We start from the raw sequence: 24,287 nt of genomic DNA, 5'->3' as shown, positions 1-24,287 counted from the left end.
TCATTTCTCCATTCAACTCAAACGAGAAAAACATCTACTAGAAGGAATGTCAATTTGTAATTTGTTATTGTGGTACAATGCCAACAACAATCTGATGCTGATCTTTAAAAAAAAGGAAACCGAGACTATTGGCTTGAACTTTTTATTGTTTCTATCAACATGTGACACAAGGGAGTGCGAAAGACAGTACAGAGCTTTGCCATCTCTTTATTTTTTATTATATTTAGAGCCTTGTGGCATCATTGACAGCATACAGTTAACAGACAATACAAAAAGAAAAAATGCTTAGAAAATACTTACCTAGGCCGTTCCTGGTTTGAGTGATTAAAAAACAAGATCAATTTGTGAACAGCTCTGACATCTAAACTTAAATTTAGGCTCTTTCCAATAAATTGAAGCTCCTTTGTCCAGCTTTGTCCAATCATCTTTACAAGCATAGTGTGACATCAAATAGGACAACGGCTACTGAACATATTCCTTGACTGACAACAAAATTAAAAAGTTGGCATTTGGTGAGGGGAAGAAGTCTTCATCTAGACCATAATCCTCAAAACTTGCACATCTACTCATTGCAGTAATTTAATAACAGCTTAAGACAAACTAAAGAGCAGTTGCAACCTATGTTTTACAATTCCATGTTAAAGCTGATGAAATATAAGTCAGTTACAATTTTCTTGGTGTAACATTGTCCTTTTAAAATACACAACACTCTTAATCCATTTATAAATAGATTGACAAGTAATGACGGCTGGGCATTCCCTCCACAAGCTGCAATTAGTCCTGTATGCACACCGACAGGAGAAGAAAAAAAAAATCCACTGATCCAAGTACTGAAGGGGTAAGCAGGGCATTCACAAACCTCTCATGCTCACCAAATATACTGTTATAGGGTCAAGAGTCTCAGAAGAGGTGCCTGATAGTCTCAGGCTCAATCTGGCTCAGAAAATGCAGATGTGTGATGCAACGACGGATGCGATGAGGGATAAAAGTGTATATCTGTGGGCTCCTTTACAAATAAAGAGTCTCATTAATAGTAAATCAAAGAAATTGAGACAATCAATCAGGGAGAGACCGACCATTCCAAGCTAGGATGATGATGAAGGTTTAAAAAAAAAAAAAAATAAAAGATGGTGGTGAGGGCTGGACATGGTTGAGGTGGAAGGAAAAAAGACATCAGCGTGCTTTTAGTTCAGGCATTCTCACTGGTCTCCACTATCTGGACCAGATGTTCTGGCTTGTTGCCATTGCTATGGTGCTCCCACATCTGCAGATACAGCCTCTCCAGGTCCATTGTGTACTGCTTGGTGTTGAAAAGAGGGCTGCAGATTCGCTGCTTCCAAACGCGTGCTCTGACCATCTTCAGGCTGAAGGAGACAAAGAAAATGGTCAGACTTCAGTTTTCACAACAAAGTGTTTCAAAATAAGTTCAATCAGATCTACTCACTATTCCATGTCAGATCCCAGTTTGACTGCGATGTCCTCATAGTCCTGGCGACTCTGTGCTATTAGTTCAGGGCAGCCCAGACAGTTGAGTTGTGAAGCGGCGACACGGGAGGCCAGGGTCTCACCTTTAAAAGAGGTTTTACACAATTAAAAGTAGCCTAACTTGGAATTTGATCAACACATATTATTTTTCAAAAGAAATTGGACTAGAGTGCTGCAGGGATGCTGTATGATTTCGTAAGGCCACCCAGAAATTAACTCTGGTTTCTTTGACAAAAAGCCAAGAGAATTTTTCCATTGAATTATGGATTCCTGCACAACATAAGCTTTGTGGCAAACAAAAGTTTGACACATTCACATTTGCTTCAGCAAGATAATCTTAACAGATGAACACCACTTTAATGATTTTATATACATATATATAAAATTGTCAGAAGTAAAAAGCTAATGTTAGCTTATAAAACAAATTACAACACAGTCGCATGGCTTCAGTGTCACCGCTAAGCTTCCAACTTTTGATAATAAACTGATAAGTCTGCAGTTTGGCAAGTCTGAGTTACAATAATCTGCAAGAGTAAAAGTATAAACACAACAAAGCTGTAAAAGTACACTAGTGAGTAGATGATTTTCTGTTTGTTATAATAATGTTTAATGTCCCCAACAACCTGTGTAGTTTCATTTTAGCCACTTATTAACAACTGCCTTTTTAAAGCACATAAAAACTTCTAAATTCACAGATGGGGGTATTTACTGGCATATTTTATGTCATAGCACAAAACGAACATCGCAACCCCTGCAAAATAACTTGTTTCACATAAAAACTTGAAAACAATTTCTGGGGTTCAAGACTCATTCCTGCAGCACCTGATTTGTAAAATAGTATTACAATTAGAACTAGAAGATTTTTATTGTATTGTCCTAACCTGGCATGGTGACCATTGGGGTTCCAGCCCACAGAACATCCATGCCTGTGGTGTGACCGTTGCATAGAGGAGTGTCTAGGCACACGTCAGCCAGCTGGCCCCTTCTCACATGCTCCTCTTTCGGGGCCACGGGAGAGAAGATGATGCGAGAGCCAGGCAAACCCATGTTCTGAGCGTACTGCTGGATGTTAGGCTCACCAACAGCAGGGAAACGGAGAAGCCACAGCACGCTGTTGGGCACACGCTTCAGGATCTGCAGGGAGAGGAGGAAGTTTTATACAGATTTTAGTTTGGTGCAGAGTTGAAGTAACAGTCAAAGCAGCCTTTATAACGAAGTCCGACTTACATTGGCCCACATCTGGAGAGTAGGAGGGTCAATCTTGTAGAGCTGGTTGAAGTTGCAGTAGACAATGGAGTCCTCTGGCAGACCATACTGAGAGCGGGTTGTCACGACGATTGTGCGTGGCACCTCCTCCCCAGTGGCAGCTTTGTTATTGATCTACAACAGAGGCAGAACAGTATTGCTTAGAGGTGGAGTGGCCTCAAAAACTTTTGTCCTTAAGAGTGTTTTACAGCTTATTCTTAGTGCCACCATTTCCATAACCACCAGTTCTGTGCTTCCACCTTACACTCAAAAGATATCGTACCTGTAATGACACAGTCTCAGACACTACAACCTCAGCTGCTGAAAAGATCTGGAAAAGCAGCAAGCTAAATTAAATTGCGGTGTTTGGCTTGTTTAAGCATTTGTAGATGTTTTGTACCCTTACTATATAACTGAATTTGAAATGAAATGAATTTGCGTGTCTCACTTAGACGTACCTGTGTGGTGGCCAGGCCGTTGCTGACAGTAAAGCCATTGATTGTGACCTGGATTTGGCCTTGGTTGATCATGTTGATGATTGCTTCAGCTGCTGTGTTCATGGGGATTACAGGCATGGACAAAGCTCCATTTGTGTCCCCAGCAGCATCCTGGTTGTTGTCACACTTCATCTAATCACAGAGAACAGTTTCAACTTAAGAATAGTTCAACACCAAGTAGACAATGTGCATTTTCGACTTCTTATTAGTATATTTTTTAGTTTTTAACCATAAAATATTATCTGAATCAGCACATATTGACCAAGAGGACAAACTGCTTATTTTGCTCTGCTCAGTCACTGTGACTCAAAGTCAACAATGTAACATCAACAAATAGTCAGACAGTCTCCCAGAGGTCTAATGGTTAACTATATTGTCACACACTCAACTCACTAGTTTGGCAATAGTACACAGAAAACAATAACTTGCTTTATCAAGGTTTCGGAAATTTGACTCACCTTTATCACTTTCACATCTGGCAGACTGTCCAAGAAGGCCTTCAGATCGATACCATTAAGAACAATGCGGTTGTCAAAGATGTGTCCATTAGACTTGAAATCAATCACTGCCTTTTTCTGTGGGTCAAAAAGAAAACCCATGTTACAAATATACTATGTATTTGATTTAAGAAGAAGAGACTCAGCTCTCAGAAAGAAATGGCAGCAGCGTTGAGAACTGACAAACCTTGAGGTGAGGGAACATGTTGGCATGGTCTCCAATGAAGAAAGTATTCGGCATGTAGGCCAGTTTCTCGGAGTACTGCTCGGCTACTTCAACAGGTGAAGTCTCCTTGTCAGTGATGATGTAATCCATGAAGGGTGCCCCACTGGTTCCAGGGTAACCCAACCACATGGCCTTTTGAATGAGTAGAAACAAACAATTACTTGCACGTTCTCTGAAGGTTCTCTTATTTAGTTGCAGAGGTGATATTTATTCCCATGGTACAACTCTGAGTTAATCAAAAATCTTATGAAGTGCCCACCTGAACGGGGGCAGGGCGGAGGGCAAACAGCTCATTTCTGGCTCCCTTGGTGTAGCCGTTCATGTTGACCAGAATGTGGATTCCGTCCTGGTGGATACGATCAGCTGCCTTGCCATTGCAAGGAATCTGGAGGAGATGAGTAATGTACCAGTTTCAGTGAAAATGGTTTGTTTTGACATGAACTGACCTTTCAGTTAAAAATTCACATCCTCAGTGTTTAACAGACAAGGTTTAATGTACAACCCATGTTGCCAGAGGTACGATAATTATTCCATGTAGCAAATAGTTTTGACAACTGTATGATATACAATTAATAATTCCAAAAAGGATGACTATATGATCATTGTTCCATTTCAGTAAACACACAATGAAACCTTTTTTGGTGATTTGAGAGCAGCCAATCACATCAGTACCACTGATAACAACATATCAGCACCGTGCTGTAAAGCAGTGTGTAGATCTTTGACTTTGTTTTGAAGGATAAGAATGGAAGGCGTCATTATGTAATGAGCTGCCACAGATCCTGGGCAAAGTGATACACAGTTGCCGTGTTGTTTGGACAACAGAGCCTTTGTGTTAAATGATGCACATGGCATAGTTTTACCCTTCAATTTAATATCCTGGCCCCTTCTAGGCTGTTTCAGTATATACAATTGTTTTTGTTAAAATATGATAATTTCAATGTTACCTTACAATATTGCTGTATCTGGCAACACTGATGTACAAATACTAAAGAAAAATCAACTCTGGGTTATCATGGTTACCTGTGAGAGGTCTGTGAAATGATGAGCCTCTGCTACCACTTTCACACGGAAGTTGGTACTGTCATCAGGGCTGAGCGCATAGCAGAACACCTTGGGAAAAGGAGGAAAAAAAAGTGAGTTGTATGTTAAAATATGTAAAGTATATTAGTACACTTGTCAGGTGAAGTTTGAAACTTATGGAATTAAAATGAGAATAAACATCACCTACCTCAAATTTCTCAGGATTGTGCATTCCAGGAATGGACTGCATCAGGTGGGAAGTGGGGTGGTTACCAAAGTCAGAGCTGACATAACCAATACGCAGACGTCCTCCGCTGGCCTTGAGATCCTTTGGATGTTCATAAGCAGGTTTGTGCAGTGCATTGATCTGTGGAGTGAGCATTGGTGTAAGAATACAGCCGATTAACCAATTTTAGCCTACATACTGACCCAATGGTGGACTAATACTGAACTATGGCTGTAACCAACTATTATTTTCACTTTCAATTAACCTGTTGATTATTTTCTAGATTAATCAATCAGTTGTTTGGTCTATAAAATGGCAAAAAAAGTGAAAAATGTCATTCAATGTTTTGAAAAGCCCAAGACAAATGTTTCATTTTGTCCACAACCAAAAGCTCTTCAGTTTACTGTCATATAGAACTAAAAGCTAACAGAAAATATTAACATTTGAGAAGCTGAAATCAGAGAATTTTGACTTTTTAAAATATTACTTAAACTGAATAATTGAAAAAATGGTTGCTGGTTAATTTAATAGTTGACAACTTTTCAGTTAGTTTTTACATCTCTATACTGAATCATGAAAAACTAACACTCATTCATCTAAACTTGTGTCTAACTGTATACCATACCATCATCCATGCAAGCAACCCATTCACCACCAGCTTTCACCTCACCTGTCTACAAAATATATCCAGTATCTTTCCCCATCCCTTACCTTCCCCACATCCCTGCAGACAGCCACTGCCATCACCAGCCACCTTCCACTCCCCCCAAAAAATGAAGTAAATTTTACTTGCTTTGATCAGTGCGTGTACCTTGTCCAGGCAAAGGTTTCCATGGCGCTCAGCAATGGCCTTGCGGAAGCCGTGAGAGAGTGGGTACAGCATACTGTGGTGTGGGTGCACTGATGGCAAGCGGTTCTTATCCAGCTGGTCAGCCACAATGCTCACAAGCTTCTTCATCCTCTCATCATAATCTGTCCAGTCACACACAATCTGGAAGAAAAACAGGAAGTCAGTCAGAAAATATTGAACTTTTCAGTAAGGAGCAAAGAAATTAACTATTACATGTACTGCAAATATTTGACAAAGATATCAGCATGTAAGAACCTGCAGGCAATGTGCCAAGTTGCAGTAAGCATCTGGGAAGTCTGGTTTGAGTTTCAAGGCTGTGCGGTAAGATGCAATGGCCTCTGGGATGTTTCCAGAATCCTTATGGTGAAGAGAAACAGTAGAATACAAAAACAAAATACACAAAGTTGAAAAAACAAGATTTTTTTTTACCGCACATATGTAGGAGGCAATGTCAAGCTATGTGTGTGTGCATTATTTGCATTTGACGGTCATTTGTCCTGACAGAAGTCCAAACCTACATAAACAATTTTGACCAGGGTGAACCCATCAGTCAGTTAACTGTTACTGACTAATTCCAACTGTTAATTGATATGTACAAATGTAATCCAGGTGTTGAGAGAAAATTATTGGGATTTCATGGCTGTGTGTGCTGGAGCATCCTGCAACCTGAAGAATACCCAAGTTTGAATTAAAAACTTTTCTTACCTTGTGGATAGAGGCCAAATTGCTGTGAGCATCAGCAAAGGCAGGGTTGATCTGGATAGCACGAGTGTAGCATTGCAGCGCTCCCTGTACGTCTTGCATTTCCTTCAGTGTGTTGCCCATGTTTGAGTATGCATCCGCAAATGTGGGGCTGATTCTAAAATCAAACAGGAAAAGGCCCATCAGAATGTCAGGATTGTCTATGTTCACCAATAGATGGTTTCTGAGCAGCATAATGTGCCCTATATAATGGTGTGCAATGAAGGTATCGCTCTAACTATTGTAAATCAAGGCTGTATCAATTACAAACCTGATGGCCTCCTTGTAGTGCATGAGGGCCTCCTGGAGTTTTCCCTGCTGCTGCAGGACACTGGCCAGGTTAGAGTGAGCTGCTGCAAACTCTGGAAACACCTGATTAAAAAACAACAAGGGTTAGTAAAGAGAACAGTAAAAGAATTGCAGACTCACATTTACAGCAATCATGATAGTCCCATTAAACAAACTTTTTCATATCAGTAAAAAAAGAAACAAAAACAAACAAAAAAAAACACAAGAACACAAAACAGCAACTTCTAACTCGCCTCAAGCGCTTTTCTATAGAGCTGAACTGCCTCCTCAATGTTGCCCTGCTCACGCTTGATATTGGCTAAGTTGTTGAGAGAGTCAGCGTGGGTCGGACACAAACGCAGGGCTGTGTTGTAGCACTCCTCTGCTTCTGACACCTGGGAACGACACTGAAAGTTAAGTAAAAATATCTAGCATTTGTTACTTATGATTGTCTAAACAGGGGACACACAAGGGCTGTCTTACATTGCCTTTCTCCTTCAGGGCGTTTGCCAAATTGCAGTAAGCATCCGGGAAGTGGGGCTGCAATTCAATAGCACGACGGTAGGTGTCAATAGCCAGGTCAATGAGGCCTTGCTCATAGTAGACACAGGCCAGGTTTCCATGGACAACGGCATGGTTTGGGCTGAGACTCAAGGCTCTTAGGTATCCAGCCACAGCTCTGGAAACATAGAATGAAGAGAATTACTAGGGGCATTACCTTTATAATTATAAAATCAAACACATTTTACACAACTTCATACAACTCCATAACTGGTGGAGCACATTTTCAGCAACAAATCTGTAACCATGTACTGTTTCAGCAGTTCAGTTATAGCCCTAACCACAAAGGCAGGTCTATAGGTGCTGAAAATCTGCCCTGCCTTAATAATGGTATGAAAATAGGTTGTCACAAAGACAACAAAGACAAGGACATAATGGGAATTTAAGTTCCACAAGTTCTTGACTCATTCAAAATTCCTCACAGGGTGCGGTAGGGTGGTGCTTTTGAAGACAAAAGATTAGACATGATGAATGTGTAAAGAAAGTATCGTACTGTCTGCTGTGTCATGATTCAGACTCACCTGTCAAAGATGCGTGCTTCCTTCAAAACATTTCCTAAATTGATGTATGCATCAAGGAAATTTGGGTCCAGGGTCACTGCCTAAAAATTTAAACCAAGCTTTAAAAAATATGGAACAACACAGGAATATCTCATGACAAAAAGTGGTAGGACTGAAAAAGGTTTTAAAAAATTATGCAACTCACCTTCTCAAAATGGTGTATGGCCAGCCATATCTCTCCCTGGGCATTGAACACACAGCCCAGGTTGCTCCAAGCTACTGCAAAGTTGGGCTGAGTCTCAATGGCTTTCAGGTAACAAGCCTTCAGTGGGTTTACAATGAAAAACCACAGGAAAGGAGGAGGAGGAGAGGTAGAAGGGGAGAGGTATAGTGTGTAGAGGGGAGGGCAGGGGATTGTAAAATAAAAACAAATAGAAGATTGAGAATAAAAGTAAGAAAAAACAAAAAGGGCAGAGAAAGCAGAATTAGTGACTATTCTCCATCATGGCAAAAAGTGAGTCTACAGCATGGGCTCGTGTGCGCACAAGTCTGCCGCGCTAAGCTGCATTGCTTTTTCCTACGCTGCGCGGATCCAACCAACACCCACACGAAGGCCCTCATCCTTCAGTTATGACCACATTCTCACCAAATGTAGTGGTCCCCACATCAGGTACAATATGTTGCCCTCTAATAACATCAACACTGATAACTTATAACCCAAAACAGAGAACGTGAAATTTAAATCTTTAAAACAAATATATACACACAGATATCTGCATGAATGCTCAATTTATATTTTTTATGTGGGTATAATATCTCACAACCTAGGATGCAGGACAATTCGTGCAAGTGATGGTCCCTGTAATGCATGCGCAACAAACGCCAGCGCGCGGTGTGTGTGTGTGTCTGTTGCCACCACCACAACCACCACAATGCACCATATGCTGCTGCTTGCGTGACCTTGCTCCTGGCAAAGGTCTTTGCTTTGCTGCTGCGCCCGCTGAATGGCCAGGTGAGACAGCTGCAGACCAACAACCCCTGGCAGAACACCTGCAACACCAGACTGGCACACACTCAGCACCCAGAAAGTATCTCAGAATAAAGGGGGCATTGTTGGGGAGGATTGAGGGATCAACCAGTGGCTACACTGTGATGTTAAGACATGGGTAATTTGTAAATAAACAGCCAATAAAAAAATAACAGCCAGTTGTCGTTGAATTAGTGTACAGTATTTAGTGTATATGTCTAAATAAGTGTTTTTCAAAAGCCAATTAAATCTGAGATTTGGGAACATTTGGGAGCGAGGCTGGTTGTGAGCGGGGAGAGGTCCTCAACCAACAGGCCAAAGGGAGTGAGGGGGGTAGGGGTCGCATGCTTGCGCTTGCCGCCTTTTTGGTTGCTTGGAGGGTATCGCTGCGCAGCCCCTGCGCTACTGCAGACTCACAGCGCACTATCTGCATCATCATCAGAACGCTGCAACTCCAAATAAAGAAGGAAAAACAAAACAAAATAGGAAAAATAAACAACATGTAAGAGTTAGAGGGATCTTACTTGATTTTCACGATTATTTGCTTCCAAATCCATGTTTTCTTTTTACTTAATACAGAATTGGGTAATTAGTATAGCATATTTTTAAGAAATGCTTACTGTAATTTAAGTTACTTTTTTTCTTTTGGTCTTCAAAGGAAGCCACAAGACAGAGGAGCTGAAGCATGAAGTGAGGTGGTTTTTCTTTTGTTGGCAGTTACAAACCCGTTACCATATTTTTGGACTTTGTCAGAGTGGTGGCCGCAGCTGGCTGGAAGAAGAGGAGAGGACTGAGGCTGCCCTAGTGTTCCTTTCCGCCAGGCACCTACGCAGGAATAGTGTCACCCACCTGAAACCTTCTAAATAACAATATCAGTTGTGGAAAAACCAAAAGAGACAAAATCAGAAAACAAGATCGTTAGTAAAAGTTTGCAAACAATACATTCTTTTTTTAATATGGAAATAAAATTGGTTCTTCCAAATCACAACAAACATAAAAAAACAGACTATTCTTAGTTTTCTCATTCATGCAATGGATATTTCATTTCAAAGAAAACAAAAGAAATGCTTGGAGGGTAAACTGGGAGGGAAGAAAGGCTTTGATGTGTTCAGTTTATCAACAAAATATTGTCAGGCTTCCAGCTGTCCATCAATTCATTTTTCTTATCAAACTACAGGAGGGCAGTTACTGGCTTGATCTTGCCCAAATGAACTGATCCCATTTCTTTGGGAATATTACATATTTGAAGCAAAAAGGGAAGAAGTATTAATCATTGCTTTTCTTTTATTCTTTTAGCACTTTCATGAAATATTTTTAAAAACTTTGATTTCTTTATCCTGGCCTGCTTTCTTGAATCCTGGCCAATGGGGTAGGGAGAAAAATCTGTGGTGTAATTATAGGTATCTAGAGGCCTCCACAGCTCTGAAATAAAGAAGTCATCGCTGTTGCGGCGCTTGCTTCTGTCTTTCTAACCCAGCATCTGACGCAGGTGGTGGAGTACAGATTGCGAGCTGTCTGCCTGACGCCATTTGGACCATTTTAAGGCACTTGAAAATGAGCTCTCTTAAACCCACAGAGTTAAAAAGATGCTATTCAATTGCAGTGGATATCAGAATAGATAACCATCTGCGTAAACTTATATTTATCAAGCATGGTCATAAAAAAATTAAAAAAATAGTGCATGTATGCATGAAAAGCACTGTTGGGGTATACTAGAGTGCTGACTGGGCACAGCTGAACGGTCAGGAAGACAGCTCTAAGCGCGCACACTCCACCAATCCTCAGCAGGCGCGCGGGGGGTGGAGCGACAGAGCAGTGGAGCTTGTGACTCCCTGATGCTCCTCCCCACTCCTTTACCCCCCTCAAGCACGAAATAAGATGGCCTGTAACCAGTGGGGACAAGTCCACATCTCCAGATTTGACCCAACCCATGGGACCCTCCCCCCCTCCTCTAATATAGGCACAGATATTAAAATGACATATGTGAAGTGTAAAAACCCACACTGGCAGCAACAGTACTGACAGCAAACTGAGACCAAAACCTCATCATTGGGCACTTGATAAACAACACTGGAGCATAGTGGTTAGGTTAGAAACCATCTTATCTTTTGCACTGCAAAGGTAAACTAGCTTCTCATCAGTTCATATATTCTTCAAAGACCGAGCCAGCATTTTCCCTCCAAAATCATCCATATGAAAATGCATGGGCCGAGGTCCAAAAAATGACAATACAGATTCAACTTTCCGTTTTAAGGCTCCAGCCTTTCTTCCTGAAAGGGGAGGGCTGACCTCTGGTAAAAAGGTCAGGATAAAGCAAAGGACATTGGGACACAGTGTTGGGACAAATGTAATAAGTGTACTATTCTGAAAAACAAAAGACATGAAGCTGCCTAAAAAGTCATCAACAGAAAATTTGTGTATAATGATTTTTAAAAAAAATGTAATACTTTTTCTTTTTTGGTAATTTAGGGGTAAGAAGTACACTGCAACTCTGAAAAATGTGAAAAAGCTACCGTTTCCTGCCCTTCACTTGGCCAAAGGGGTTGAAGGGGAAAGGACTCGAATTGGCTTAAAAATGTCAAAGGGAAAAAAGGAACATCATCTATTGCCTTAGTGGTGGGACACTAAAAACAAAAACGTATGGACAAGAGAGAAAAAGAAAATAAAAATCTACAACAAAAAAAACAAACAACACATCTATACAAATGCCAACCCGGTGTAACATACCTTAGCCTCTTCCAAACGCCCAAGGGCTTTAAGCAAGTTGCCCAAGTCACTTCGCACACAATAAAGATCCTAGAAAGAAAAGAAAAAAACAAAACAAAAACAATTAAATTTTGAATTGTTTAATTTTACTGCTACAATAAACCACAGATGTGTTTCAATACGTTCACTCTGTTTGCCTTATTAACAGAGATTGCTGTCAATTTAAAGAGCAACTTAACACCCCCTGAAAATGTCATCCCTGCTCACTCCACTGGTTTAACATTTCACCTTGCTGCCAGACTGACTGACATGCGATATGCATTGTTTTTGGATTTATGAATCATGCTTTACAGTCTCTAGAAGTCTATGACTCAACTTTCCCTATGGATTAGTGTTAAATTACAATACTTAAGAATTGTTGGGGTGTGGTTACAGGTGCAACAGAGCACACAGCAGGGAAGCACAACACTGCTTTTGAGCCTGGTGTTAAGTTATTCTTTAAAGATTTGAACATAAGGCATGTCACTTACAGGATTATACTGTAATGCAGACACGTAAGCCTGCACCGCTCCCTCCATGTCCCCTGCGGCCACCAGAGCTGCTGCCAAATTGATGTATCCGTCAATAAAATCTGGCTTCAGTCTCAGCGCGTGTCGATAGTGCTCTATGGCCTCCTGCAGTTGCCCACGCTCCTTGTACACATTCCCCAGATTGGAGTAGGCCTCGGCCAACATTGGGTTCTGTTTGATGGCCAAGGTGCTGAAGTGAGCAGACCTGTGGGGCCACAATGGGTACAGAATGGTCACAATGCTGAAGGCGGTGGCTGGCTGCACTCGGTACATTGTATTGTAAAGAGGCAGAAGCAAAGTGCAAGTGGTTAAAAAGGAAAAATTTGTATCAAGCCACATGGGTAAATTAAACAGCACTCAAGATGATGAATTTCCTCAAAATGTTGAGAACATCAACACATGCCAGACCACAAAATACCCATTTTACCACATTCCAAACTTACAGAATGCATATTTAAGTGTCCATATTGTAAATTAATTACACTGCTGGCAGTATACTCCAAATGAAGCTGTGTTTGCACAGTAAAGTGGATCTACAACCAAGAATATGCACTATATTTGGCTTTGATCGTCACAGAGTGCAAAACTTTGACTAGCTGCTGGTGCTGAATATTGTTACTTCATAAACAATGAAAGATAAGGCAAACTGCCAGAATTTGGTAAATTACAGCAGATCGGGTAACTTTTTCAGAAATTGTATTTTTCCTTGATTACTTTTCTTGCATCATTTCACAGGATGAAAACACAATACATTTAAATTACTTTGGAGTATACTGCCAGATTGGCACATTTTTATAAGTATTAAAAAGGGAAAAAGATCAAATGTGTAAACCTATAACTTGCAAAACCCCAAACCTTCACCATGGCACCTGCAAAGCAAGGATATGGCCACCACCGAAAGTGTTAGAATCATTAGGAGACAGAGCAAGATTAAACTGAGCAACAGGATTTCCACAAGGCCGCTCAGTTGTCGCATTTGACTCCCCAGACCAGCTGTGTGCACTGAAAGTCACAGAAGACTCTTTAGTCTCCGCCACTGCCACGCCACATGCTCAGTGTGCGTTGAGTCAGCCCCCCCACACCTCACCTGTCAAGTCGTCGGCACTGGAAGTGGATTGAGGACAGGAGCAGTAGCACGCCTGTGTTATCAGGCTCCTGCCTCCACAGCTGCATGCAGTGGCGCTCAGCTGCCTCAAAGTCCCCTGACTGATACTCCCGGTGCGCCAGCTCAGCCAACCCTTGGAAGGAAAGCATACGTTTTGTCGGTTCTGGAGCACCAACACAGCCCAAGGAGGGGGGGGGGAAACAACATGTTAGAGGTGATGGAAGAAATTAAAGCAGACAAATGAGAACAAAAAATAAATGGAGACGGAGCAAATGCTGTCAACCACAGATAATGACTAACCATTTGAACTCAACAGAAAACAAGGCAATGGCCAAATAAAAGTAACATTGACATCAAGTGTCAATCATGAATGATCTGTGAGGATTTTATATTCTGATTTCAAATCTTGGAGTCATGATTGGATTTAAAAAAAAAATCTCTTCAATGAAGCTAACTGCTGATTATTTTTATTTGTAAAAATATAAGAATGGATTGCTAAGTCCATTTCACTGAAAAACCTTTGTCAAGGCTGTGCAGGTTTTGCCATCCTGGTACCCAGTTTAATCTATTTTGTAATTAGTTTGTCACATATATTGAGATACTATTTCACATAAAAGTAAACCACGGTTTCCACCTACAATGTAGCACAAAGTAACTGAAAAGTTGGGAACAAAATTAATGCATGAGATGGGGGGGGGAAACAAATAGGGAGGGGGGATGATACACTGGCAGAAATGCATATGTGTAGGTGACACTTCAGATTACACATTTTAAAAGATTAATCAAAAATGCGGGGGTGCAGCTGTCAAGTACTGTTTCATTAGTGTACCACCTTAAAAACTGCAGATATCTGAGGCAGTAATTTGTTACTTTTTTAAAAAGTATTTTTAGATGTATATTATCACCATTTTTTTCTTGTATAGACTGTTTCTGGTTTCCATTTCTAAAGTTGTGTTATGATATTTATCCTTCTCTTTCACTTACATTACATCAAAGGGCTCTGGGACCACACAATATTTTGTGATATTTGGTACAGATTAGTGGGAATTATATTTTTTCCAACTCAACAAGACTCATAGGCCAGGGCATTGTTTTGCTATTTTTTTTTCCCTTTATCAAAGAATCGCAGCTTCTGAGATTTGGATATTGCACCTGGTCATATAACAGTTACAATACATTTTGCTAAATTCTGCAGCCCTAAAAATCCCAGTGCCAATACAGATGAGACCTAGATTACAGATGGATCCACAGAGTCACTTGAGGTCATTCTATTAAGGGTGTGGCAAGATGTTTAGGTGCATTCCAAATCATTCACAGTAGATCCACACCCACCTGCAAATTGATGCCATAACGCCAAAGCGCGCGCGCGCGCACACACACACACACACACACACACACACACACACACACACACACTCTACAGCAGGTTCATCCATTACGTCATAATACATGTATGCAATAAGGATCGGATGGATAGTTTCAATTACATATTTCACCTACTGATGATGATAAATGTGGCAGTCGGGTGAAATATCGTTAGTTACAACAAGTCCCACTGATCAGCTTTAGGATGAAATCGAAAGCACTGTAGGGCTGCGGGTTTTAACCTTGGGCATCTGCGACAAGCAGTTCTGCCTGCCGGGCCAATTCACACAGCAGGACGCTGCGGGCCCTCGTGGTGTCAGTGGCCGAGCAGCAGCTTATAACAGTGATCACAATCAAAGAGTGGTGTTATTTTTACAGTGGAAGTCATTTTTTATCAGGTCAGTCAATGAGAAGCGAAATACAACGTTATCTCGATGTTGTCGGGCTCGGGTTTTCTGTTAGCTACGTTAGCTAGCTAACTATAATACAACCATTAAGCAAAGCCTTTTACGAAAACGTTACACGCCTGTCAGGAGTTCACAATTCCACGTTAATGCAACGTTTGTCCCACAGTCTTTAAATTGGTCGTTTCAAAATATTTTAAGCCAAGTCGTTACAATCGAACTGTTTCAAATTATGCTAACTTAGCTAGCTACATAACACATGAGCCCGATGCTGAATAAATAATGTGCCAAAAGAGGTATTGCCATTGCAATCATTTTCAGTTAGTTATATGATGAAAAAAATGTTGCATTGATGAAAGCCTAATTATAACACTTGGTTTATTAGATTTAATGACAACTGTTATCTAGGGCTAACTGCTAGCACCAGCTCGGTCGCAATCTAGCTAACCTGGCATTGTAACACGAGATAAAGCCGTCCTCACAACTGGTCACGTTCACTTGCCATGTAACATTAGCCAAATAGAAGCAACTAACCTGTGCTGTCAGCCACGTTTCCCACTGAGGTCGCCATCTCCTCAGTCTTCGTGTCTTGTACGGTGGTCGTCAATGTGTCTTCTGGTAGATAACAGTTTCAGAGAAAAATTAACGACGAACTGTCGTCTGTCTCGGCTGCGGCCAGCAAACACGCTGCCAGACAAGCTAAGGTGCTAACGTAATCTTTTCTTTCCTGCACCTCGTACAGCAGGTGGTAAAGATCTTCTAGTGGACAGTATATAGCTGGATAACAGTAAATCAAATAACGTCGCTATTATGCCTATCTACTGCCATAGACTGTGCTGTTGTTCTAAGGTTCTAACTGGTGGTTCTCTCGTCACAACAAAGGCAAAGCAGCTACAGAACATAAAATGGCGAAATGGGTGGAACTAATTTTTTGAGAGAAACTAGGTCCACGCATCGCCATTACGGGGAAACACGTGTGTGCAAAACTTTAATACATTTTATATTAGTAAAATAATCGTCCACATGATACAGGCTTGACGTTTTGCTTACTGACTGTATGTTGTATGTTTCATCATGCAAAACATACCGATTACGAATCATACTGCGCGGAAGAACACATTGGTGCAGTGAGACATTGCAAGTGAATCAGGATGTTCTAGAAAAAGGCAGCATCCGTGCCTCAAAGATTCATGGGATGACTATAACATGGCATGACATCTAAGTATGTCTAACATGTAGTCTAAAATATAATAGATCAAAATAATGATATAGGATATTAATATAATACAATAATGAGTTAGTTAAAGTCAGTGTTGGACAGTAATGAAGTACATTTACTTGAGTACTGTACTTAAGTACATTTTTTGAGTATCTGTACTTTACTTGAGTATTTGTTTTGTTTTTTTGGAAACTTCTGACTTTCACTCCACTACATTTCAAAGACAGATATTGTACTTTTGACTCCACTACATTTCTAGGAAGGTTGTTGTTACTTTTCGATTGAGCTTTGAAGTCAGCTGTTGCTGTTTTTTCTTTTCTAAAATGCAGTTGGTCACATGCTGTGTTCCTCACAGAAGGAAACCAGTTCTAAAAAGCAACTAGCTCCTCTTGAATGGGACTGATGTAAAAGTGGACATACGTCATCCAGGTGCACTCTGTCACAAGAACAAGCAAGCTCTCCCTCTTTCATTCAAACAAAAAGCAGTGATGGTGACGGCAGGAGAAAGACAAATTTAAATCTCAAGATGTGTGAAGACAGAAAGAAATCTCAGTTATTTAACAGACTTGGAGAACTCCTTACAGTCGGCTTCAATCTAATTATATGTGGTGATTTTAAAACAGTTACATCGCAAAACAACAACAGCTGTCCTTTTTGTTTTTGATTATATTTCTACGTTGAAGTTTTTATAGGTGTTTCTATAGGCTTTGTGTAGCAGAGTGGTTCTACAAGCATCAGTGCATCATTAGATGGTTTCAGAGAGTTACAAGCTTCTGTAAATGCATCATGAAAACAATACGGCATGTATTGGTATTAGAAAATGTACTTTGTAATTTGTACTTTTGAATGCTGAAGTATTTTTAAAATCATTTACTTTTGAATACTGAAGTATTTTTAAAAGTGAGAACTCTAGTACTTTAACTTTTTTTTTCAGTTAAATTGTTTCTGAATTTAACACAAAAGCAAGATTTCCTAACATTGACATGGGTCCAGTTTGGGCCTTAAGCAGGACCCTCCCTTTGCATATCTGTGTTTGAAACGAGTGTATGGGATAGAAATTTATAGCCAGGACAGTCTGGCAGTGCAGCTGTGAAAGGCCTGCTGTTTGTGACCTTCTATGCATATGGTATGCAACATGCATAATCACCAACAGAGGGCAGCCTCTGTAAACCTATTTACAAGAACCCAAGCCCTGCAAAGTGCCTTTGAACATGATTTTGCCTTACAGACTTTGTTATAACTTTGGGTCTCACACACATTGTAGAATCATACTGGAATTGAGTGGAGTCAACTAATCTTTTTTTCATTTAGTTAATGTCATATCCAAGTTTTATTTATTCCAGTTAATTAAACTTAAAAAAAAATCTAGTAACACTTTAGAACTCATAAACATAAATTCTTCTGAGTCTTTGGACTTGAAATGATGAATTGAATGACTATACTGTGCAGAGTTCAATCAACTCTTAAGGTTTTTATAGAAACACGATCAGCATATTTGCTGTTAATATCTTAAGCTCACCAAATGTGCTTTCTCAAGTCTCAATACCAAGTTTATTTGACAAGAAAAAAAAATATTTGATTTGAATCATTACAGAACTACCTCAACTTGCCTTTTCAAATTCAGTTTTCTTGAATTTCTAAGGCAGTCTGAACATAATACATTATAATACGGTATGTGTAGTCAATTATTAAATTGTTCATACCACTGAAAGAGGCACATCCTCAGTTGTTTGTTGATAAAATCTCTAAACATTTTGGCAAATATCACAATTTTATTCCAGACAGTCAATATGCATTGTCTGAAGTTTGACACATCTCTTCAATTCACTCATGTTTCATACATGGCAGTGTTAAGGATGTGGCCCATGACGTGATGGTCATTAACATGCCATTCTGCCCTGAAGATGTTGAAAAGGGGGCTACTGCTTGCTGCACCCCAGTTTTTTTTTCCCATAGTCCCTCTATGGGAAAGTAGTTGACATCATTGCCTGTGTTGGCTTTTCTCTGTGTGCTCAAAGCATGCATAGGGTGCAGGGTTTGTGTACTCTTCCACACGTTCCTCTCCTTTGCTCTCACTCTTCACACTGCTTAGCGGTCACTTGTGCACAGAATGATGTCATGGGCACTGCGTGTCTATGGCAATTGCATCTGACATGCTTTATCTTTGTGCAGGCTACAGTCACTGGAAGGCAGTCAGGGTGAACACATCTTCTCCTGCCTAAAGCATCGGTGACAGCTCTCCACAACAGACCCTGCTTTCACACAAGCTATTTTAGGAAGCACGTGAGAGCAAGAGGTTCATTCACTCACAGGTCAATTTAGACGGGTCGCTATTAAAATCTCAGCATAGCCTGCAGATATTGGGAGTTTTTGTTGTGCTGTTTAATTGCTGGGCCAGAATATTCTGCTACTAAATGAGTGGCCTAAATTATTTCAGTCCATTAATTTTCGGATAAGATCCAATGCAACATGATGACCCACATTATTTGCACTGTTTGGAAATGCTTTCCTAGACACTTGAATAGGGTTTCTTTGGGACACAGAGAGAGTTATTTGTTCATTAGTTAGATATGTTTGCTCCATTCAGTGACTCATAACTGAAAGATGTTCATGTCCTACAGTGCATGAGCTCAGACAAACATTTCACTGTAATGAGTGAATTTTCTCTTGCTCGCACACATCTGGAACGACCATCATGGACAAGTATCTCAGTGCCCCTCTACAGTTTCAGGCTTGCTGATCAATGAGTCCTCTTGTTTTGTGGTTGTGTTAATGGTTTTTTCCATGGGTCCTAATTCAGAATCGATCCTACAGCCCTGCAGGGATGCTAATAAAACCAAGTATATATTTCATTTTCTGGATAAGATTAGACACAACCATCTGTTTAAAATTTTAAGGGGTGGACATTCATGGAGAATTTGAATATCTCTTTATCCTGCTGACATGGAAAGACCAAAGTGGTGATAAAAAACCTAGTCCCGTCCTTTTTTGGAACCTTTGTCAAATTTCTCCTTTCCCGTTTCCTGTACTTACATACACTAGGTTTGTCCATGTTGATAAGAAAACCTAATTTTGATGATGGTTAAAAGATGTTGTAGTAACATAGTATATATTGACATCTTAAGCTAGGTTATGTCAACAAAATGTTAGCTGGCTAACTAACTAGCTAATCTAATCATTAGCTGGCTAGTCACATCTGATAGCTAATGTTAGCAAAACATTAGCTAGCTGATATACATAAATTGTTAGATAGCTAGTTATATTATTTATGTAATATATGAACTTAGATAGGTCGTTTTCACTCAGCCTTGCTTCCAATTTTTCCAAGTGGCCACTTGCAATATTGCAGAAAAAATTGCCATGTGACCCAAAAAGGATTTTCCCCATCAGCCACCACTATAAAAGAGATGTCTCTAAAACTGGCCAACTTACCACAGAAGAAAACAATTTAAAAATCTGCAACATCTCGCAGATGGTGCTAGTGGGAGAGAGTCTTTTGCAAATTTTCAGCTGGCCACATACCGCATAAGTAAACCTGAAAGCTAGAAAACTTTTTTGGAGTTTGCACCAGGCAAGCAATTCTATATAAAAGTACAAAAATAGGTTGGCACACCAGAAACTGCAGACCTATTTTTGTATTTTTATAGCTATCATTTTGATAACATGGTTTGAGTATAGACTATATATGTGGTGTTTATTCATCCCCAACCAACATTTTTAACCGTCTTCAAAGTTTGGTTTTCTTTTGAACATAGACAAGCATGTCTTAGTACAAGAGACAGGAAAGGAGAAAGGTACCAAGCTTGCTCAACAGTTATTGGAGCACAATATAATCATTCCTGCAGTTGCCAGACTTGACTTTAGGATTAACACTTGGGAAGGAGGAGGCAGTAAATGGACTATGTGCTTCCTGAATTTGTTTGCTGCTTCATGCAGAACACAGTGATGAAAACACATGAATGTCTTAGAACCTTGCTAATAAATGGTGAACAAATAGAGGGTCCAGATGAAATCAATGGCAGAAAAGTAGACAAACATGATGTCTGCATGAGTGGAACTCTTTATTGCTTTGCCAGATGGCCTGCAGCAGCACACATATTTCTCACTATAAGCTTCCCCTCTATAAGACAGAAAAGAGACAGAACAAAGGCATTTTCTCATCAACATCTCTGCTGTTGTAGGACAAGCCAGCATACCTACTGTGACAGCTGACACACTAACACAGTAAGACAAAGTTGAGTCACTTTTAAATGTGTAAAGCTTTAAAATCATTTTCATTTAGGGTATTGCAGTCCCTATTCTGTCAGAGTTAAGTTTTTAATACACTCTGTGGAAAACACTTAAGTAGAGAGGCAGATATTGGACTTCTAGCTGCGAGTTGGGTTAATCATCAGGTAGGAGTAGTTTGATTCATGCACCTGGCCTTTATTTAAGACATTTGTCAGGTGGTGACTGATGTTTTATAGCCACACATTTTGTGGTTGGATGTTGTGTCTGAACATCACAACTATGCAGAAAAATGCACTGCTGTAAACTGTTTGTTTCTGTTTGAAGTCATGTTTAATATGCTTCTCTCCAAGGTTATTGTTGAGGTGGAAAAACACAGAGGTATAGCAAGGTTACTTAAAAGGCCAGTGTGTGAGATTTACAGGGGATTTATTGGTAGAATATGGCAGAAATTAAATATAATATTCAAAATTATGTTTTTGTTAGTGTACAATCACCTGTAAGAATCGTGTTTTTGTCACCATACCACATTTTGCATGAGTTTTGTGACCACTGTAGATTCTCCTGCATGCTTGGAAGGGGAGGGTGAGGCAAAGTATTTTCAACCTACAAGCTCACTGCTACATGCCACTGAATCCAACATTTTATGTATACTTTAAAGAGATAGTTCACTTTATTTGAAGTGGGATTGTATAAGGTACTTACAGAGGTACTTATAAGCTAGATGCATCTTGACATGTTCCCAGTTTGAGAAAGCAGAGAGGGCCACAAGCACGGAAGTTGAGCAATGTATTTATATGAACAGGATCAGCAACAAAAGGTATGTTAGCCACAAAGAAATCTATATCAGGTTAACTGTATCCTATATCATAATATATTCTTACTGCTTTCTTTTTCCATTAGACAGTCTTTTTGATGGGAAACCACCATTATATAAGCCAAATATCATTCTCTACACCAACTAAACTCCATAGGTGAAATCAGTAATTTTATCTCTTACATGCATGGTGGTGGAAGGTGAGGCAAAGTGTTGCAATCTGCAAGGTCACTCCTAGATGCAACTAAATCCTAAACACACCTGTAACCATTCTGTCTGTGTCTGTGTCCATCTCCGTGTCAGAGAGCAGGAACAGGACAGGTCAGCGATGAAGTTTGCAATGAAGGTGTCAGGGCCTGCCTGCTGCCTCCTTTAAATCTCTGCATTCATCACCTGTCGTCCCTCTGACCCGCTGACCCGTCTCATTTTCACCCTGCCTGCTCCTTTTTTTTCCCTGCGTCCCTCCTTCCTCCTCTCTCTGCGAGGAGGAGAGTGGCAGAGTGGAGGACCTGGTGACATCTCTCATGACAGCAGCTGTCAGTCTCTCCTATCAATTACACTGGCTGACTGACATCCTCTCCAACCCTGATCCCACCTTTTATTCACCCTCTGGGAATCTCTACCAGTCACAACAGCACCGACATCTGGCCCAATGCAGAGACCAATCTCTCTTCCACCTACTGCTTAGTGCATGCTCATAACTTTTTCTCTAGTAATGTTTCGAGGATGTCACCAGATGTGTAGCACACTGCAGTCCAATTTAATGGTGAATATGTGAATATTCTCCCAGGGTTTAAACTAAATCTCCCATGTAAAAAGTCTCCTTGGATGGAAAACTCCGCTGATCCCGGCTTTGCCAGATCTCATTTAGATCCACCTGAGGGGGCATCGAGTGGCGTGCAATCCCAGAGACGGGATGTCTGGGGTGGGGAAGGATTAGACGAGACTCCCCCTGGCTGGCCGGGGTCCTGGGCTGTCTGAGAGGCTCTCCTGTTTGTCTATGTGGGTGTGTGTTGTGCAGTTGATTTTCTGATGTTGTTGTTGTATTCTGCCCCTCTGTGCGCAGCTTTAGATCAGACAGCATGAGACGAGCTGAACTGCTATTATGATTAAATCACTTGTCTTTCATGTCTTTTTTCACTTTGACTGTTTTACACACATTTTTTTCATCCTCTTTTCTTCAGACTTGCTTTGATTTATTTTATGAGTGTGAAGTTTGGTTTCACTTGCTTGTTAAAAGTCTGCATTAAAAAGTTATCCCCATGTCTTATCTCATGTTTGTTTTATAGTGTCATTAAGCCATTCTTTTAGATAGTCGTCATTTATTTTATACCCTTTTTTTTTTTATTTTATACCCTTTTTTATTCTTCCACTTCAAAATGAAAGTTGTTTTTAGGCTAATACATTTTATTCATTAACTATTTTTCTTTATCCACAAGACAGAAAAAAATGAACAAAAATACATGACAAAGTACGAACAAAATAAAACACTGTCAGCTCACAGAAAAGGTGCACATATGCACATCAATGCGTATGATGTCTGAAAGGTCTACCAGTGGATGGAGATGTCAAGGAGGGCTCAAGACAAAGGCCAGAAAAACTTAAAACCTGGAAGAACAAAGCACAGTACAATACAGTACATAATGTTCAATAAAGGGTCTCCAGATCTTAAGAAATTTACAAGATTCAGACAAGAAACTGTGTCATATTGCCATTTTTAAGGAAGAAATGGAAACGGATTTCCACTCTCTCAGGATAATAACCTTTTTTGCTATGGCCGTACTAAACATGAGGGCTTCTTGTAGTGCAGAGGAGAGAGTTAAAGCAACCCAGTATCACAAAGAGACCATCAGGGGTTAGCTGTCTGTTGTATATGCTGCTGTGCAAATGAAAAATGTCATGCCAGAAACTCTTGAGCTTGGGGCAAGACCAGAAAAGATGGTCTAGGGTCTCGTCACCAGACTTGCACTTACCACAAGTCACAGAGACAGTGAGTGTAACCGATGCATGACTTTGTTATGAATTGATAAATCATGCTTAATCCTATCCAGCCCATTTGCCCATAGCTCACCCAATATGTCTCCATCAATATCCTTAATCCATGCCTCTTTCATGTGGAGACAGGAAGTCACCAAAGAAAAAGAACAACCATTTGTTGCATTAAATGTTTGGAGGTAGGGATTCTAGTCACAAGATCATAAAAGTTGTGTTGTTTTGCAACCATTATCAATTTCCAATTTGCAGATACCAAATAAGGTGAGCAGGAGGGACATAAAGTTCCACCTGAAACTGAGCAAAGATGGAAAACAGTCATTAATGTAGACATGTTTAATAGTAGACGAAAGCAAAAAAAACAAACAAAAAAAAAAACAGTGGAAGAGGTGTAAAACGGGTTCTGACACATCACAACATAAATGGACAATTCTGTGACACGCTTGATTTTCCTTAGAATCTTACTAACTTACGCAAAATAAGGTTATCCTTTAGCTGTTCAATAGGTAGATTTGATTTAGGAAATAAAATGGTCATCAAGGAGATTTTTTTCACATTAGGTACAATTGCTTCATATGGTTCATATCATATCTGATTATGATTGCCCTCTCCACACCCCCATTCGTCAGCTTTCACATTAGCAATGTTGTTTGGTATCTGAGCACTTTATCATCACCTACACAACATTTATATATGCTGTTGTTAAGGTGTAGAAAA

General features: G+C 40.1%; 1 protein-coding gene across 2 annotated transcripts; it reads right to left on the bottom strand.

The window, feature by feature from the left end:
- Positions 1 to 189: 189 nt before the first annotated feature.
- On the bottom strand, positions 190 to 16,186 carry LOC146327020 (UDP-N-acetylglucosamine--peptide N-acetylglucosaminyltransferase 110 kDa subunit). 2 transcript variants are annotated; one of them, XM_084719398.1, is made up of 22 exons: positions 15,850 to 16,186; positions 13,529 to 13,709; positions 12,403 to 12,646; positions 11,894 to 11,962; positions 8,345 to 8,461; positions 8,161 to 8,240; positions 7,562 to 7,757; positions 7,333 to 7,473; positions 7,062 to 7,162; positions 6,755 to 6,908; positions 6,305 to 6,406; positions 5,993 to 6,190; positions 5,182 to 5,340; positions 4,974 to 5,063; positions 4,210 to 4,335; positions 3,912 to 4,082; positions 3,686 to 3,802; positions 3,189 to 3,359; positions 2,713 to 2,865; positions 2,367 to 2,619; positions 1,445 to 1,568; positions 190 to 1,364 (listed from the first exon to the last, which is right to left on the bottom strand). In XM_084719398.1, the coding sequence occupies exons 1-22, from the start codon at positions 15,884 to 15,886 to the stop codon at positions 1,190 to 1,192; spliced, it is 3,159 nt and encodes a 1,052-aa protein (XP_084575524.1). In that variant the 5' UTR covers positions 15,887 to 16,186; the 3' UTR covers positions 190 to 1,189. The 2 variants fall into 2 exon arrangements, with proteins under 2 accessions (XP_084575524.1, XP_084575525.1); XM_084719399.1 differs by having other exon boundaries at positions 6,011 to 6,190.
- Positions 16,187 to 24,287: the final 8,101 nt, after the last annotated feature.

The sequence above is a fragment of the Lutjanus erythropterus genome, chromosome 5 (genome assembly GCF_056507025.1).
Source record: "Lutjanus erythropterus isolate fLutEry1 chromosome 5, fLutEry1.hap2, whole genome shotgun sequence".
NCBI lineage: Eukaryota > Metazoa > Chordata > Actinopteri > Lutjaniformes > Lutjanidae > Lutjanus > Lutjanus erythropterus.
This window is presented reverse-complemented; position numbering and strand designations above follow the sequence as displayed.